This window comes from Camellia sinensis, chromosome 11, assembly GCF_055761805.1.
Source record: "Camellia sinensis isolate YWXY chromosome 11, ASM5576180v1, whole genome shotgun sequence".
NCBI lineage: Eukaryota > Viridiplantae > Streptophyta > Magnoliopsida > Ericales > Theaceae > Camellia > Camellia sinensis.
In genome coordinates, this window is record NC_138971.1 from 146,968,478 (window position 1) to 146,987,569 (window position 19,092).

The 19,092-nt window shown below is 32.7% G+C and overlaps 1 protein-coding gene and 1 pseudogene across 1 annotated transcript; both read right to left on the reverse strand.

Annotated features, from left to right (window-relative positions):
* Positions 1 to 5,843: 5,843 nt before the first annotated feature.
* On the reverse strand, positions 5,844 to 14,719 carry LOC145802746 (putative LRR receptor-like serine/threonine-protein kinase At3g47570). The gene is made up of 4 exons (XM_082895513.1): positions 14,663 to 14,719; positions 6,636 to 6,964; positions 6,396 to 6,601; positions 5,844 to 6,109 (listed from the first exon to the last, which is right to left on the reverse strand). The coding sequence occupies exons 1-4, from the start codon at positions 14,717 to 14,719 to the stop codon at positions 5,844 to 5,846; spliced, it is 858 nt and encodes a 285-aa protein (XP_082751639.1).
* A 111-nt stretch (positions 14,720 to 14,830) lies between these two features.
* On the reverse strand, positions 14,831 to 18,796 carry LOC145802747 (receptor kinase-like protein Xa21; annotated as a pseudogene).
* Positions 18,797 to 19,092: the final 296 nt, after the last annotated feature.

The window sequence follows — 19,092 nt, forward strand, 5'->3', positions numbered from 1 at the left end:
AAGGGCTTTCAAGCAATTAGGCCAATAATTTGCCGTTTTAGTTTTATACCCACACTTTCTAGTTTTTCATTTTTGCCACTATATTTGCTTTTCAGAATTGCAACTAAAACCCCAATCTTGTCAAGGTCATGTCAGATTAAGGGACATGTGTCCCCCATGCCCCAAATGTATCTAGACCAAAACAAAAAGAAAAAGAAAAAGAAAAAGATAGTTAAAAAAAAGAAAGATACAGGAAAAGAGTAGAAGAATAGAGGTCATTAGCAAAATCAATAACTGAACATAAGGGAGAAAAATCACTGAAGCAGCAACAAGAGACATATAAAAGAAGAAAGGGAGAGAGAACTCAAGATCTATCAATCAAATATGAATTTTATTCTTATCAAGGAGGCTAATTCTGTTTAACAGCAATGTAGCCTATTTATAAGCTTAAGGAAAATCTAATTAACTTGTCGAAACCTCTAAAACTCATTCAACTTATTCTACCCAACAACAGAGAGGGTGATTAGCAAAACTCATTTGCAACTAAATAAATAAAGCTAGCTAAAAAAAGAGTCTCAAACCCAGCTTCAAAAAGTTATTTTTTTAAAATATTTTTTTAGCATTTGAGTTGAAAATGTTTTAAAAATTTTAAAATAAAATTGACAAAATTTCACCCGACACCCTAATTTTTACAACTACTTAAGTATCAAATTTTGATATTTAAGCTTAAGCTACAAATAAGTTTTTCCTAAATAAGTACCTAATAGAAATTAGACTCCATCTTTCAAACCACGAGAAGTCGTAATAAAATAAAAATAAAGTATCTAAAAGACTCATAATATCAATAAAACATTATCTTTGTAAGTCCTAAATCAAGTACACTTCAACAGAAAGCTCAACCTCAAGTTTTCTTTAACATTCATAAGACATTAGTACAGTCTAAATCTTCATTGCGAACATGTTAGGGAGATCTATCTATCAAATCTAAATTTTAATTCATATCTGGGAGGCTAATTTCATTTTACTGCAATAGTGCCTATTTATGAGTTTAAAGAAAACTCGAATAAACCTATAGAAACCTTCTAGCTTATGAAACTCTTCATAGCCAATACCCAATAGAAAATAGAATCTGTTTTTACTTTTTAATTTTTTTTTGATAGCATACTCTGTATTTAAAACCACTAGAAAATCTAAAAAAATAACAATGGAGTATCTAAAAGGCTGTTGATAGCTATAGAAGTATCATCTTCGTAGCAGTCCCATATAGGTATGCTTGATCACCACCCTACACTCTATAAAGTATTGAAGACTATAAAACTAAGAAGCACGTACACGACATGGGTATAGACCCAGATCGAATACTGCAAAAAAAAAAAAAAAAAAAAAAAAAAAAAAAAAAAAAAAAAACGCTTGTATATATATTTTCGTTGTTATGTACATAAACACAACATGCACAAACTACCACAAATAATAGTAATTCAACATGAAAAAAAGCATTCAACTAATAATTTAAATAGTTATTATGTTTTGTTTAAGGATGCACGGTGTAATGTACTGTGTAATGTGTTTATTTAAGGATGCACTGCGTTTTTAGTAATTATGTTTTGTTCAATGATGCACTGTATAATGCTTGCTATTTTATTACTAGTTGCATCTTTTTCTTTTTCTTTTTGGTAGGGGAGGGGGGGTTTGATTTTTGTGGGAAAAAAAAAACGTGATTGAAAAGTTTATTGAATTAGTGACATAACAGCGTGCATCCCTCTCTCTATATATGAATTGGAATTTTATTTTTTGAGTTACAAATGTGAATTGGAATTTCGAGCTTGTTTGAGCTCGAGCTCATTCGAGCTCGTTTATATTGAGTCAAGACGAGCTGAGCTCAAGCTTTTAAATAAGCCAACGAATCGAGTTCAAACATAATTTTTGAAGCTCGAGCTCAAGCTCGAGCTTCCTTCATTTCGACCAAGCCGAGCCTGAACATCTGAAAGCTTAGCTCGACTCGGCACAGCTTAGCTCGACTCCTCTCGTTTGCAACCCTAACTATTACAGCAACAAATAGTGACAGTGTCCACACTAAGGGTACTACAAAAACAAAATTAATATAACTTGAGATAGTAACAAAAGATATGTTAAGTTGTGATTTAACAAATACTATGGCCCTTAATCGAGTAGAATGCCAAACAAGATTCATGTAGCAAGAACAAATAGTTGGGAGGGACAAGGCTTTATTGAGTTGAGTTGGGTAGAAAAAGGAAAGAAATAAAGCATTTCTACTGCCCAAATATAATATATACTTGTTATGTAAATCATTTTCTATTCAAATTGTTATAAAAATTAAACTTCTATAAAATTACAAAAATCCTAGGTCCTAAGATACAATATAAGATAAAACCACACAATGCAACACAAACAAAGATCAACACTCAATTTAGTACTCCCTCCATCCCACAATGTTAGTTTTTGGGAGTTCAAATTTTTCAAAGGGACATACAATATAAAAAATTCAAATTCAAATTCAAATAAAATGGCATTTGGTATCTCAGATTCCCCTTTTATTCCCTGTCTTAAATATATTCAACCACTTATGAGGGACCATTTTCAAAATTGTAAAATTTTATGCTTTGACTTTCCAGAGAAGACTAACATTTTGGGACATCCCCAAATTGGGAAAAGGACTAACAGTGTGAGACAAAGGGAGTACACAGATTGACACCAAAACCATATTTGTACGAGGAAAGAAGGGCTAGGATTGGACCATTAGTTCCATATCATCCCTTATCCTATGTTTGGTGGCCCTTAAATAAGGTTGAGACTAATTGTCCTCCTGGACAAATAATACTATGTAGACGTCATTATTTAACACAATGGGAAGGGGTAAATTATTGATAACGAAATTATGCCAATCTTTGGTTTGGATAAGGCTCAAAATGACCAGCATACAGTTTATCCTTTTAGTAATTCAACATAGAAGGGACATAATTCAGTACAAAATTCAATTACCCACACATCAGATTTCACACACTCAAGCCAAATTTCAAATGTGTGTATATATATATATATATATGGAATCAAAACAAGTACCAAAGCAAACAAACATAAAAAACCTAAACCTAATTTTATAAACCAATCCAGTGAGTTCACAAAGGTGAAAGGGGCAGTTTCGAAGAAGGGGATTTTAGTCTAGGGTTCCATAGAATGGAGATGGAGAAAGGGAGAGAAACAAGTTGCAGAGCCAGAGAGAGAGAGAGAGAGAGAGAGAGATACCTTGAGGCAAAGTCGAGGGCACGTTGTGTTCGCGGGATAGTCTTCGAGGGCGAAAAAGAGCTTCAGAGTCGTGTCTGAAGAGGGCAGAGAAGAGCTTTGGAGTGGTCTGAAAAAGAAGGGTTTTGGGAAAACAAAGTGAGGAAGGTTTGTGGAACATACAACAATGGGTAAAGAATATTGTAACCGGTTGAAGAGGTATTCAATATTTCTAATCAAGTTGTTTAATGGTTGAGATTAATCTGTAAATATCTAATGGTTTAAAATAAATGTGTATATGATATGCACTATTTAATGAGGTGTACATCTTAACAGCTCCCATATATAAATAGAAAACTTAACTAGTTAATTATTTGATGACAATAGCACAAGAAATAATTTAAATAAAATTTTTAAAAAATATTAACTATTGAGAAGTAAAAGAAATATATTTTTAATTACTTTCTAATTATCAATTTTTAGAAATTGCACCCAACATGGGGTTCTTTGAGAACAAAGGTTCCCACTGATTTCCCCGCATTCCGTCAAACTGTAATTTTTTTCAACAAAATAATAAAACAAAACTAAGTCAGCATGCTATCTGAAGTCAAGTTTGGCAAGTTAAAAAAAAGTCAAAAAGTTAAAAAGTTACTCAAAAAGTTAAAAAGTTATCACTATTCACCAAAAGTCAAAAATTACAGCTGCACAACTCCCAACCTTAATTTTTCCCTACACACTAATTTATACAAATTTTTAATATATATTTTTCCATAAAAAGTCAAAAAATTAACCCAAACATCATATTTTGTTCCTCAATTTTTTAGTCTAAAAAGACAAAAAATACACTTGTTTAAGACACCCCAAACAACTCCTTAAAAATTCAATATACTAGCAATACCACGTCAGTATATGAAACAAACTACGCCTAATTTAGTTGGCTATCATAATTTTCTTAAGAATTTAATTCCTAATGGAAGTGTGGCTTTGCAAAGGATAAAATGCTAACTCTCATAAGTGTTAATTTAACAATTAATAATTAATTTTGCTGATAAAAAAAAAACGCATCAATACATGGTAATGGTCTAGTAGTAATTTACTATGAGTCCAATTTCTCTATAGTACCAAAAAAAAGAAGTGAAAAAATAAGGCTAAATTACAAATACAACGTTTAATGTTTTGTCATAATTTTTATTTAATAAAATTAATAGAAAAAATAATTTGAGTAATTATTCTTTTGTATAATAATAAAATTATTAATTAAAAGATATTTATGATATAATTAAAATATTAATTGATTTAATAATTTATTAATAAAATGAGTTATTGATTATGTGATTAAAAATTTTAAAAAGAGGAATGTAAATTGGAAAAATAACAACACAATGTATTAGAAAAAAATTATAAAATAATAAAATGCATATTATTTTAATTATTAATGTGCATAAATTTAAACACTGATTTGTATTTTTTTTTTTTTTCTTTTGCTGATACCATTGTTCAGTTATTTCCCCACGGAAATTTTCGCCATTAATATTTTTTAGGAAAATTTACCCATAAGTCATAGTTTTTGAAACGTTGATCCATTTAGTCCTAAAAGTTTTCTTATGCTCCATTTAGTCCCATTTTTATATCAACATGATGTAAATGATGTAAATGATCTGATGTTTCATTCTATAATTTCAAAATTTATTGAAATCTGATGAACATTAGATGTTTTTCATCCTATATTTTCAAACATTATTGAAATTTGATGAACATTAGATGTTTGAAATCTAATGTTTGTAACATGACTCTGATGTTACTAACATTGTATCTGATGTTATTAACATTGTAATGGGACCTTTCAGTCTATAAGAAAACTTTTAGGACTAAACAGTGCATAAGTTATTAATTTGGGATTTATTGGTGGTAATTTACCAAAAAGAAAATAAATAATAAAACGCAAAGCAAAAAAGAGGCAGGAGAAGGTTCCCCCCCCTCCTCCAGTGAAGCGCTCCGGCGACCACCGTCCGCCACCCCCAACTCCGCCATCGTGACACGCCTCCGTCCTCGCACCACCGCCAGTCGCCGCCGCTGCTTCTTCTTCTTCTTCTTTCTCCTCCTCCTATTCGCCGCCGCAAACCCTAGAGTCTTTCAAGAAATCCAAAAATGGAGAAGGCAATGGAGTCTTTGAATGTAACCGATGAACAATTTGAGATATTCTCCGCTTCTTCCAATTTTTATGCTCAAGGGATTGGAGTCCACGGCGTCGATCCCGATAAGTAAGAATCCCCAACCCCTTATTTTTGTACCGCTTTGATTTTCCCTCAATGTCATTGCCAATTTTATGTCTCAAATCTACATATATGCATACATATTTGTGTGAATTTGTGCTTGTGTGATTTGTGGATTTTGTTGAGTTTTTGATAATTGAGAACATAAACCAAAATACATAATGGCATTTGTATAACATACAGAAACTTTAACTAGTTATAAATATTTCATGATAGTAACACAAGTACAATCACTTTTATGTCTTTCCTAGCTTAACAATTACAGATTTAAAAAAGAAAAGGAGGGGGGAGAAGAAAAGTGAGGCAAAGTAAATTCTACAACATCAAAATAACCTACAGATGCGGCTTTAGTTAAGAATCATTTCTTCTTCCATCTTGATGCCTTTGTCCCCTAACCCCAATAAATACATTTCTAATCTTGTGTAGTTCTTTGAGAACGTCTTTCACACTCATTCTTTCACTCAGCATTTCAGCAGAACATGAAACTCCAATTTGAAAGATTGGTACTAGGCAAGCCTCTAGTTTAGAAATGTTCGTTGTACTACTTTGCCTGCTCCTGCTTGGCTCTTTTTCCATTTCCATTATGATTTGGGGATCAACAATCTTCATTACTTGCTCTGGAAGAAAAAAAAAAACTTCAACATTTCAAAAGATAAAATTATCTCAAGGGTTAATATCTATGTTCGAATACCATAGGAGTAGGACAAGAGTTGATTTTTAATTTGTTGTGGTAGCTATTCAGACAATAATGTAAAGGCAAGGAAAGTCATCTCTAAAATTAGGCTTAATTTCTATATAATCTAGTAATTGGATTTTAGTTCACCGCAAAGTAATAATATAATGTAACTAGATAATATTTCTTAATCAATTTCAATGTAAGAAGCAATAAATATAAACACTTACCTAGAGCAACATGGCTAATTGTTCCTCTAATCCCAATTGAACTTGATTGCTGATGATTGGATATTCCAATGGTTGCTGAAAAAATCTTTGCCAAGCTGAAATTACTGACATGGGCACACAAATCATCATCAAGAAGAATAGTACTTGGCTTTAAATCACTATGAATAAAAGCCATTTCACAATGATGATGAAGATAATCCAATGCAATTTATCAAAAAAAAAAAAAAAAAATCCAATGCAGAAGCCACATCAATGGCAATATTTAGTTTTTGAACAAAGTTTAAGTTTTTAGGTTCCTGTTGCTCTAAAAGACTTGTGTGTAACCAACTCTCCAAACTCCCATTTTCCATGAACTTGTAGACCAAAGCCTTGAAATCATTGCCTCTAAAATCAATGCTTGAGCAAGATGTGATTATCTTGACAAGATTTTGGTGGTGAATGTTCTTCAGTGCTTCACATTCTGTTATGAAACTCTTGTTCGCTCCATGTTCGTGAAGCTTGAGTACCTTCACATTCAACAATTTTTTTTGGTCTAAGCCACTGGTATCCGGAAGCCCACTAGACCTCGGCTAATCCGGTTTGAGCAGGGTCTGCCCACTAAGGGGGTAAAGCTCTCCTAGCACTATAATTTATTGCATTACGTACATACAAATTTTTATACTTCTCATTGGCTTCAATAATTCGTACTTAAATGTTATACAAACCAAACTAAAATCTCTCTCTATATACTAATCAAATAATAACTAATTACTGGCTTTTGTCCCAAAAAAAATCGTTAGTCAAAGTAACGGTTGACTAGCGAAAATGGACAGTTTACAAATAAATAAATAAAAAATCAGGAGGGGTTAGTGTAATTAAAATAAAAAAATAAAAAAAGTAGGAAGGTTATTGTAATTGTCAGAAACTTCAGCAGAGGTAGCTGCAATTTATCCAAAAATCAACCAAACAATCAATCTTAGGTTTTCATCTCGTCTTCATGCGTTGGATGATGTTAGGGTTTATGCCTCTACAATGCCTTGTTTGGGAACATTATTTTTTAGTTTAAAAATTAAAAAGTCATTAATAAAATTAAAAAACTAACAAACTATACAAAAAAAAAAATAAAAAATAATATTCTCTTTTCTCTTTATTTTTGTACATATTTTTGTAAAAAATTAAAAATTCATTCCAAACATACTAAGGTAGCGTTTGGTTTAAAAATCAAATCATGATTTGGATCAAAAAATTTCAAAACTCTTTTCAAAATTTATAACCAAACACACAACTCAAAACTCTTTTTAAAACTCATAACCAAACTCTTTTGGGTGAAGTACCAATAAATCTCAAAATGTGATATTGTGAACTGTTTAATCCTCCATTTTTCCTTATGAACCCAAAAGCCCCATTAAAATAGAAATTACATAAAAGGGTAGTCGGGTTTAATTTTTTAGGGATAAAAGTAGGTTTCTCAAAATGTAAAATTACATATTTGGGCAATTCGCACTATAGAAGTTTTAGATTTTTTCTCATTCTGGAACAATCTCACATTACGAACAAAAACATAACACTCTAATGTAACACTCCAATAACATAAACACTCTAATGTAACACACTAAACAACTCCTTGGTATATTTTTTTTAAACGTGACAATGTAACACTAAAAAAAAACTCCTTAGTGTACTTTTTCCAAATGTAACGCTCCAATGTAACCAAAAAAATTTTTTTTTAGTGTACTTTTTCCAAACGTAACACTCTAATCAATGTAATCTCAAATATAATACTCTAATGTAACATACACAAAAATACTAAAAAACTCTTTATTGTACTTCTTTCAAACGTAACACTCACAGTTTGAAATTATACACTTGTCTCAAACTTAGTAATGAATATTTGTACTTTTTTTTGGAATGGTTTGAAGAATTCCACATTTTTTTTTTTTTTAATGTTATATTGGAGTGTTATGTTTAGGAAAAGTACAGTAAATATTTTTTTGTGTGTTACATTAAAGTGTTACACTAAGGAATTTTTTTTAAGTGTTATATTGAAGTGTTACATTTAGAAAAAGTACACTAAGGAGTTTTTGTGTGTTATATTAGAGTGTTAATACTAAGGAGTTTTTGTGTGTTATATTAGAATGTTACACTAAGGAGTTTTTTTGGAGTATTATATTAGAGTGTTACGTTTATGAAAAGTACACTAAAGAGTTTTTTGTGTATTACATTAGAGTGTTATACTAAGTAATTTTTTTGTGCTACGTTAGAATGTTAAACTAAGGAGTTTTTTGAGAGCGTTATATTGAATTGTTACGTTTGGGAAAAATACATTAAAGGGTTTTTTTTGTACGTTTCATTAGGGTGTTACATTATTTATTTATTTATTTTTTTTTTTGTAGTGTTCCATTGGAGTATTACGTTTGAGTGTTACAGTTTAAAATTATACATTTGGCCAAAGCTTATTAAGTAGTTTTTTTATACTTTTTGAAATGTTTGAAGAATTCCACATTGTTTTGAAATGTTTAAAGAATCCCATATTTCAAGTGATTTTTATACTCATTTTTAAACGTTTTTCAAATAAAAAAGATTTTCATATAAAAATTCATCCAAATTTGATTCTCATACATTGTGTATCTTACCTTTCTAGCACCAAAGAAAAGAAGAGAAGGAAATATAATAGAAATAAGGGTATAACCGTAAATCTAATTTTTATATAATATATTAAATCTATATTTCCAAAATCAATGGGACTAATTGGTTTATAAGAATATCTTTAGGACTAAATGGATCACCATTCCTCAAGATGAGATTTATAAGTAAATTTTTCAACTCTTTTCAAAATCTATTTAAAAAAAAAATTCAAAAAAAATATTTTTTTATTTTGTTCTTTAAAATTATTTTTTATTTATTATTTTTTGACAAAATATTTTTTCAAAAAATATATTTTTATTTTATTTTTGAAGAAAAACATTTTTTTATTTTTTCAAAAAAAAATAATTTTTTTTTATTTTTTAAGTGTTGGCCAAATAATTTGTTGTGATTTGAATATATGTGAGCGATCCAAAATTTTTTAAAATTTTTAAAATTTTAAAAATAAAATAAAATATTTAAAATAAAAAATAAAATTTTTAAAATTTTAAAATATTTTAAAAAATACATCACACAAATGTAGTAAATACAATGCACAATAAAAAAATAAATAAATATTTACAATAAAAATATTTACCCTAAAAAAATAAAATTAAGAAAATATTTAAATATTCAAAAAAAATAAACTCAAAAAATTTCAAAATACAACTCAAAACTCAAAATACAACTTAAAATTCTTTTTAAAACTCAAAACTCTTGTCAAAATTCAAAACCAAACAACTTTTCTCATTTAAAAAATTCAAAATTCAAAATATAACTTTCAAATCATGGTTCAAAAATTGAACCAAACGGAACATAATTTCTTATTTCATATTTTAGTTAAAAAATCAAAAAATTATTAAAATAGCTTGGATGATAAGACATTTGGTTTTGTATTTGCAGAACATTAAAGCTGCTTGATGTGCAATTCCGATGGCTCAAGTGCTACAAATGTTAACGATTGGAGAGTAGATTACTGAATCAGAAATATGAATCTGTACATTCTCTTCATTCCATCTCCATCTCTCTCTCAGTTCATCAAGTCGATTAGATCTATTGATCGATACATTTTGTTAAATCTCAGCTCATCGATTTAGATCAGTTAATACATTTGCTCTCTCTTTCTTGAGAAAGACTATGTACACATCCTTATGCACCTTATAACGACAAAAAAAAAAGACATAATTTCATATTTTTTAAGTCACAACTAAAAAATATATAACCAAACATAAAAAATCATAATTAAATATTCAAAATAATGTCATAACTAAAAAAAAAACTAGTTATAACTAAAATAAAAAATTTGATTATGACTAAAGAAAAAAATGGCATAATAAGGGTGTATATGGAATGGGGGTGTATAATAGAATCCTCCCTCTTTTGTAACTACTTATATCTCTTGTTCTCTGTCCATGTACATTATACACATTCAGTATGTTATATTTTAAAATTGTTATCTTTCCTGGTAATTTGAACATATGTAATGATTCTCATTATCAGTAATGGTAGATTTGGGGTTTGGAAGGGCTGCATCTGTCTGGTAATACTCAAATCTGATGCAATTTATGCTTATATATCTCCAATTGCTCTGTTATGTCACTCCTCTCTGAATCACTACAAATCTTGGAGGGATTTAGGGTTTTTTTTTTTTTTTTCAATGTGGTTCTGAATCTGCTTGGTTACACAATCAAATTTAACAGTCACTTTGTAAATGTTGTGAGACTGATACATTCACTGACGGAATAAGTGGGTACGTCATCTTTCATTTGTATGGCATTTGGATTTCGTAGATGAGGGGGCTATTTTTACATTGAGACCATGTTTGTTTAGGCGGACATGGTATTGGGTTTAAATTAATAATTATCTAACAAAATATTTAATCCTAGGTTTGGGGACTATGAATCCCAGTATGAAAATTGAGGTCCAAACTAATAGTCCACTTAGATATGACGTCTTGTATGGGGGACTATGAATCCCAATAGGGGGTAGAATACAAAATTAATAGCATTTTGTCAATTTCACCCTATAGTCTTGAACGAATCTAGAGACATCGGATATGATACACGATTAAAATGATTGATAATTTCATAATTAACTATCCATAGTAAAAATACTAATCCAAGTTTATCTGGTTGGTCCAAACAAACCTAAATGTTGGTGACAATGACTTACGATGGATGGAGCCAGCGATGGTGCAATTGGAGACTGTTGGCACAGTGGAATCAGATAGAGATAATGAGATTAATTTTTTATTAGTAGAGATAATGAGGGCTTAGGGAAGAAATGTCTAATTTTTATTTTCACAATAAAATATGAGATTAAATACTTTATGGATGAACCGTAAAGCATAGTTTTTATGGTTCCAATGTTTAATTGCCACATCCTTCCAAATCAGTAATCGGTTCTGCTGGGTAGCTCGAAAATTGGCTGCCCCGAATGGCTTGAATGTGCCTAAACGACGTTGTTTTGGCAACAGAGGAGGAAAAGGAAGAGAGGATGCAGGAGATGGCTTTGCCGGCCGAATGGGAAGTCGTCAGAATGGGTTTGGTAGTTTTTGGAGAGAGAAATGAGCAAATTTGAAGCAAACCCACTCTCTCTAAAATTCAAGCCACAAATTCACAGTGTTGAATCTCCATAGAAAAGAAAGAAAAGAAAGAAATGAAAAAAACCTCCTCCTTTCTCTTCAGTTTCCACTTCTTCCTCCTACTTTCTCTCTCTAAAAACTACCAAACCCACTGCAAAATTGAAGCAAACCCACTTTCTCTCTCTAAAAACTATCAAACCCACCACAAAATTGAAGCAAACCCAACATGGGTTATTCAATTAACACTAACAAACAACATAAATCATCCAGATTTATCTGGTTTCTTCAATTTCTTTCTTTTCTCTGATTTTTTTATTTCTTTCTTTATGTTGTTTTTGGAGAGTTATTGATTTAAAAAACATATCTAGAGGAAGAATGAGGGAGGGTGGTGTTGGGTTGGCTGAAGCTGGTGGGGGTGGGGGAGAAGAAGCCGAAGGGTGCTGGCGGTCGCGGTGGTGGGGTGGTCACGTTGGTGAGGGTCGCCGGAGACTTTGGTTGGGTCTGAGAGAGAGATAAGGAGGAGAGGATGAGAGGATTTTGCAGAATGAGAGAATGCTTTTGGAGAAGGAGAGATAGAGAGGAGAGATAAAATTTGTTGTGCTGGCAACCTATTCCGGCCATTCGAGCCCCTCCCTTTTCGAGCTACAAAGCATTTTTCATTAGTAATAAAGGAAACAATGTCTCCTTCTCTTGATTTTTCCATGCATCTAGCCTCACCTTTTCCTCTTCTCATTGTACAAACAACGAGAAGACCAAGCCTAGTTTTGGTGGTCTGAGGCAATGTTTTGAAAGCTGGACTGGACCGGACCGTTCGACCGTCGACTGGTCTATGGTCCGGTCCGGATATACCCTCTAACCCGTTCCCTCTTGAAAACCGGTCATTTTAAGCAAAACTGGTGTGAACCGTGGTTAAACTGCTAAACCGGACGAACCGGTCCGGGTTGAAGTGAACTGGACCGGTTTGCTATATTTGGTCCAATATTGAAAAAGTTGATGATAAAGAGACTTGAACCCAACACCTCAAGCTCCAAAGAGCATGAATTTTCACTCTGCCACCATGGTTCCTTATTAATATGTAGGAAATATATAATATTAATTGTATTCAAATTAATTTCCCTCAAACACATGTATAATTAATATTTTTACAAATAATATTAATATAAAAACATATATAAACATATATGATTGATGAATATATATATTAAATTATAAAAATATTTTAAATGAATGTATTTTATTTATTTTTAAATCATAAAAATATTCATAAAATAATTATGACATCACAGTTTGATTCCGGTTCAACCTGACGGTTGAACCAATGACCCATCCACCTGATCTCTTTTCCAGCTCGTTCGTCGGTCCGTTTTTTAAAACATTGGTCCAATGGGCACGTGACAATGCCTCTCACCAATCACCATGTCCTTTGTTATTTTTCATGATCCAAATTATGAGTCCACCCCTCCACCAACACCACTCCAGCAACACAAGACCACCAATTAACTTCCCGACCCAGTTGACTCAATCAACTTAGTTGGATCACCACATCACCCAACCCTTACTGCAACACCCCAGCTTATACAATTTAGTCAATCGAGTTGCCGACAACAAGAGCTTTGAAATGTGGGGCAAAAGTAGGGGTAACCAAAGCTCTCGTCGGCTTACCATTTGATTGTTTACCCTTACCTCTCTTCTGATCGCCCTACCACCAGCCACACACAAGACCTACGATCACACAAAATCTATAAATTGTTGCTTTTGAAAATTGGCAAAATCTAATAATGTTGTTTCTGAAATTGGTTTGGTGTTGCAATGTCTATAGTACTTGGTAAGCATTATTGCATGAGAAGGATGAGATCTTTTAACCTTTTCTGGTGATTGCGTAATGGCTAGGTAAGTTTGATGATGATGGTTTGCTCACAAATATGTTCAATTTGCCAACATTTTTTTTATTATTTAAATTTTACACCTTCATGGTAGATCCTAATTGGCTGACCGTAAAGCTAGTGTTTTACGGAAGCACTGTGTGCAATTTACTCTTATAAAATACACACGGATAAATTACACTTTACACCAAATCCCATTTTACACACTGTTGTGTTAGCTGTCAGTTTCTTTCCTTGGTTGATTCTGAATCATTTTTGGCTCAAAATTTGAACTTTTTAGGACTTGAAATTAATTAGAAAAATGTTTAGGGATATAAATACAAGTTCAAAAAGTGGTCCAGACTCGGGAATAAGAAAGGACAATTGTTGTTTTGACGCACGAAAAAGGTTCAGGTTAAGGCTAACCAATGATTGGAAATGACTCAATTGCTAAAGCGAATCCACACTTGAGCTAAGTGCTTGGAGTTCTTCATATTTCTATTTCCATATTATTCCTATCATCATCATAGAGTGGCAGCTCGGCTCCAGAACTAAGTATTATAACTAGTCAAAATAGGGTGTCTCTACAACTGGATTTGGTTCCGCACCCTGACTGTATCATTTGAAAAGGTTTCATCATCTCTTGTTTTCATATTCATAGTTTGTGTTCATTTGGGTTTATTGTGCTTTCATTGATATTGATAAATTGAAGCACTTCAAGGCAATATTTTTTTAACACTTTCTACGTGTAAGTTTTTGTTTTCCGCATTATAAGACTATTCATATCTCCTTTTAGTTATATACATTACGTTTTAGTTTTGCATCAAAGTAATATGTATCTAGTACCATGATAAATTCATAATCCATTATGCTATGAGCTGAAGTTTTGTTTTCTTCTTCCTTTTAGCTCTTATGGCATTAGTTTTTGTTTTGAGCCAAGCTCTCTTATTTACATTAGAACTACTTGAGAGCATAATCTAGAGAAATGACAATGACAAAATGAGATGGTGAAGGCATATGTAACATAGAGAAACCATAACTAGTTATGAATGTTGATGACAATACCACACAACCACTTTCATGCCTTATCTAGCTTACCAATGGCAGATTCAGAAAAGGGGAGAGAAGGAAAGGAAATTCTACAATATCAAAATAACCTATAGATGTGGCTATAGTTAAAAATCATTCCTCATTCCATCCTAATGCCCTTGTCCCCTAACCCCAAGAAATACACTTCTAATCTTGTGTAGTTTCTCAAGAACATCTCCTGCACTCATTTTCTCACTTGGAAGTTCAGCAGCACATGAAACTCCAATTTGAAATACTGGTACAAGACAAACCTTCAATTTAGAAATGTTGGTTGAGCTACTTTGTTGAGTCCTACTTGGCTACTCTTCATCTTCCAATATCATTTTGGGATCAACGATATCCATTACTTGATCTGGAAGACACATTTTTACATAGTTATGAAGGTTATTGCCCGTAAACATGTTATTAGTAGGTCTTTTCCCTGTGAACATTTCCAATAGTAACACTCCATAACTATGCATATCTCCTTGTGTTGATACCTCGTCACCTATACCATACCCTACAATATGAAACAGTGAAAAAAAAAAAAAAAAAGCCAAAATTTTAATGTTGGTATAATTTTTGAACTAGTAAATTGTATATCTTTTGGTAATTAAAAAAAAAGGGGGGCAAACTTCACTTTACCCCCTGTAGTTTGGTCTATGTGCGGTTTATCCTCTTGACATTTGGAAATAACCACATAACCCCCACTAAGTTTGTGAACTGAAGTGCACCGTTAAACATTTCATCTAACTTAACAAGTGTGAACCACGTGGCAAACATAAGGGGATTATATGCTCATTTTCAAAGTTCAACGGGTAAATCGCACATGGAATAAAGCATGGGAGGGTTAAAGTGCACTTTGCCTTCCAAACAAATGATGAAAATATAGGAGCATTTTAGTCTTTTTCATTAAATCGTTAACGGACTTAACGGTACACTTTAGTTCACAAACCACAAGGGAGTTATGTGGTCATTTTCAAACGTGAAGGAGGTAAACCGCACATGGCTCAAACCATAAGGGGTAAAGTGAAGTTTGCTCTAAAAAAAATATTCTTCAACATTTCAAAAGATAAAATAATCTCAAGGTTTGATAGCTATGTTCAGATATGATAGGGGTAGGACAAGTTGATTTAATTTGTTGTGTTAGCTAAACACACAAAAAGGCAAAGTCAAGAAAGTTATCTCTAGATTCACTAAAATGATGCTTAATTTCTATGTAATCTCTTAGTTCAACTCAAAGTAATAATAATGAAAATAAATAACATTTCTTAATCAATTTCAATGTAATGAATAATAAATATAAATGATTACCTGGGGCAACATAGCCGACTATGCTTCTAATCCCAATTGAACTTGATTGTTGACGATAGGATAGACCGGTGATTGCTGAAAAAATCTTTGCCAAGCCAAAATCACTAACATGGGCACACAAATCACCATCAAGAAGAATATTACTTGGCTTTAAATCACAATGAATAAAAGCTATTTCACAATGATGGTGAAGATAATCCAATGCAGAAGCCATATCAATTGCAATGTTTAGCCTTTGAACAAAATTCAAGTTCTTAGGTTCTTACTGCTTTGAAAGGCTTGGGTGTAACCATCTCTCTAAACTCCCATTTTCCATGAACTCAAAGACCAAGGCCTTAAAATCATTGCCTTTAAAATCAATTCCTAAGCAAGACGTGATTATCTTGACAAGATTTCTATGGAAAATGTTCTTCAATGCTTCACATTTCTGTTATGAAACTCTTGCTCGCTCCACGTTTGTGAAGGTTGAGTACCTTCACAGCAATAATTTGTTCACCAAAGTTGAGAATCCCTTTATAAACAGAACCATATCCTCCATCACCAATTAAGTTGTCTGGAGAGAACCCATTGGTTGCTTGAAGAAGTTCTCCATAAGAGAGTTGTAGATAATGGTTTTGCAATGGCGGGGCTTGATATGATTGTTGTCTGAACCTTCTCATTCGATAAAGAAAAGCTAAAAGGCAAAATAATAATAGAACAGTGAGAGTCCCGTTTGTTTTTAGAAGTAGAATGGGGGGATTGATAGTGAGGGGATTAATAGTGAGGGGATTGATAATGAGAGGATTAAGTAAAATTGTGTTTGTTTTGATGATAGTTGTTAGTGTGGGGATTGTTAAATTATTACCTAAGAAGCACGGACACGGACACGGACACGGACAAGGACAAGTGGCATGACACAGATATGACACGGACACGCAGACACGACAATTTTCAAAAAATGCAGGACACAACACGTAAGGGACATGCACATAATATATAATTTTGTATATTTATTATAAGTTATATATATGAATATATCATTCTAAGACAATAAATGAATACAATATAATACTAACTTTTATAAATTAACATTATTTTTCTTTTATCATCTTATTCTAAGTTATTTTATTCAAACTTAGTTTTGTGTATATCTAGTCAATGGACACGTGTGTTTGAGCAATAGACACGCGTGTCCTCCAAGTGTCCAAAGAGTGTCTGAAGAGTGTCCGAGTCTAAATTCTTTTTAAAAACTGGGACATGTTTGGATGAGTGTCGGACACGTGTTGAGAGAGTGTCCGATGAGTGTCGGTGTCTGACACGGACACGACAGGGATACGCCACTTTTTTAGAAGTGTCTGTGCTTCTTAGATTATTACCCTATAAAAGAAATATAAAATATTAAAACAAATAAAAATATGATTTTCACTTAACAAAAAATACAAAAACATTAAACATTAATGTTAAAAAAAAAAAGATGCCCAATATGTAAAAAAAAAAAAAAAAACCTAAGCTGGAGGACTAAATACCTAATACCACCTCTACCTCCTCCATCTCAATCCCCCCTCCAAGGCCTATCCTAATCCGGAGGCCCATCCCAATCCCTTCTCCATCTCTCAAAAAAAACACAACATTAGTGGGTCCCACCTCCATCTCAATCCCAATTCCCTCTCCATCTCCCAAAACAAACGGGGTATCAGCTTACTATTTCCAGCAGTTGAGAAGGCACTAATGTTTGTGAAATCTCCTCCATTTGGAACTTTGCCTTGAAACATATTGTAAGAAAGATTGACATATTGAGAGTAAGGAAACTCGCTTAGAAACCTCGAAATCTGTCCAGACAAGTTATTACAAGAAACATCTAGGAATTGTGGACCTTTAAGTTGTTCGAAAGATTTGGGAATTGTACCTTTGAAAAGTTTATTCCCAGTATGAGATATTCTAAAACTTGACAACTACCAATAGCGACTGGGATTTCTCCAAATAGTTTGTTGTTTGATACATGTAGTTCCTCTGGATTTTTCAAGCTGCCTACTTCTTGTGGTTAGGGCTACAAACGAGTTGAGGCAAGTCGAGCTTTGCTGAGCTTGAGCTCTGCTCGTTTGCTTATCGAGCCCGTTTATTGAGCTTGAGCTCGGCTTATTAATATTAATGAAACTCGAGCTCGACTGGGCTCGATAAGATTTTTTTTCATTCTGACTTAAGGATAGATAAATGACGGAAGAAAGACCAAAAATTGGCTGAGGTATAACTCCTGTGAGATGATTGTATCCAAGCGTAATTGATTGTAGGTTGCTGCAATTTCCCAAAGAAACAGGTATGCTTCCCTCTATCATATTATTTTATATGAGAAGACTACCAAGTCGGGTAAGGTTTCCAATAGAGGATGGAATTTCTCCAGAGATGTTATTTAATAATAGCAACAGCTGTTCCAACTTGGAAAGCTTTCCAATGGACTCAGGAATACTACCTGTAAGCATGTTCTGGTCTAAATAAAGTCTGCGTAAATTTACAAGGTTCCCAATACCAACAGGTATGGTTCCAGATATATAGTTTCCATCTAATGTCAACCAAATGAATGCCTTGGAGAGATTTGCAATGGAATGGGGCAACAAACCACTAACATGATTTATACCCAAATCCAATATTTTTAGATTGGAACAGTTGGATAAAGAAGTGATAAAGTTCAACTCATTGCCTTCATTTGTTCCAAGTGAGTTACTAGAAGCAAGTAAAATTTCTAGAGAATCAAGGGTTCCCAGATTCATTGGCATGGACCTAGTAAAAGAATTTTTGGGGATCTCAATTTGTACAAGTCTCGTAGCATTGGCTATTGACGATGGTATAGGGCCATAAAATTGATTGCCTCCAACCAAGAAAGTTTGCAAACTTGGAAGGGTGAAGCCCAAATCCGGTGGGAGAATTCCATGCAATAGGCTGATAGCGATAGAGAAGAAATGGATTGATGAGATGCTGTAAAGTGGAGTAGGAACCATACCAGACAAATTGTTTGCCGACAACTGAAGAAACTACTTCGAAAGCTGCCCAAGTTGGAAGGGAATGTTTCCCTCTAGATTATTGCGCATAAGAGAAAGCATGCGTAAATTAGAAAGATTCGCAATTGAAAGTGGGATAGTTCCCATAAAATGATTCATTCCAAGATTCAAGTGGAAGAGATTGGACAAAGAACTAACCTCTGTAGGAATGTTACCTCCTAGATTGTTATTAGCCAAATCAATGACTCTCTAATCTGAACAATGAATAAAAAAGGTAGGAAATTCACCTTGGAAAG

Bases quoted from the DNA above. Each gene is read 5' to 3' on its own strand.
- LOC145802746 (XM_082895513.1), bottom strand. From the start codon at position 14,719: ATGAGTGCAGGAGATGTTCTTGAGAAACTACACAAGATTAGAAGTGTA. The intron at 6,965-14,662 runs GTTAGGGGACAA...AAACCGGATTAG, and splicing joins TTAGAAGTGTATTTCTTGGG to CCGAGGTCTAGTGGGCTTCC. The intron at 6,110-6,395 runs GTAAGTGTTTAT...TTTTTCTTCCAG, and splicing joins AATTAGCCATGTTGCTCTAG to AGCAAGTAATGAAGATTGTT.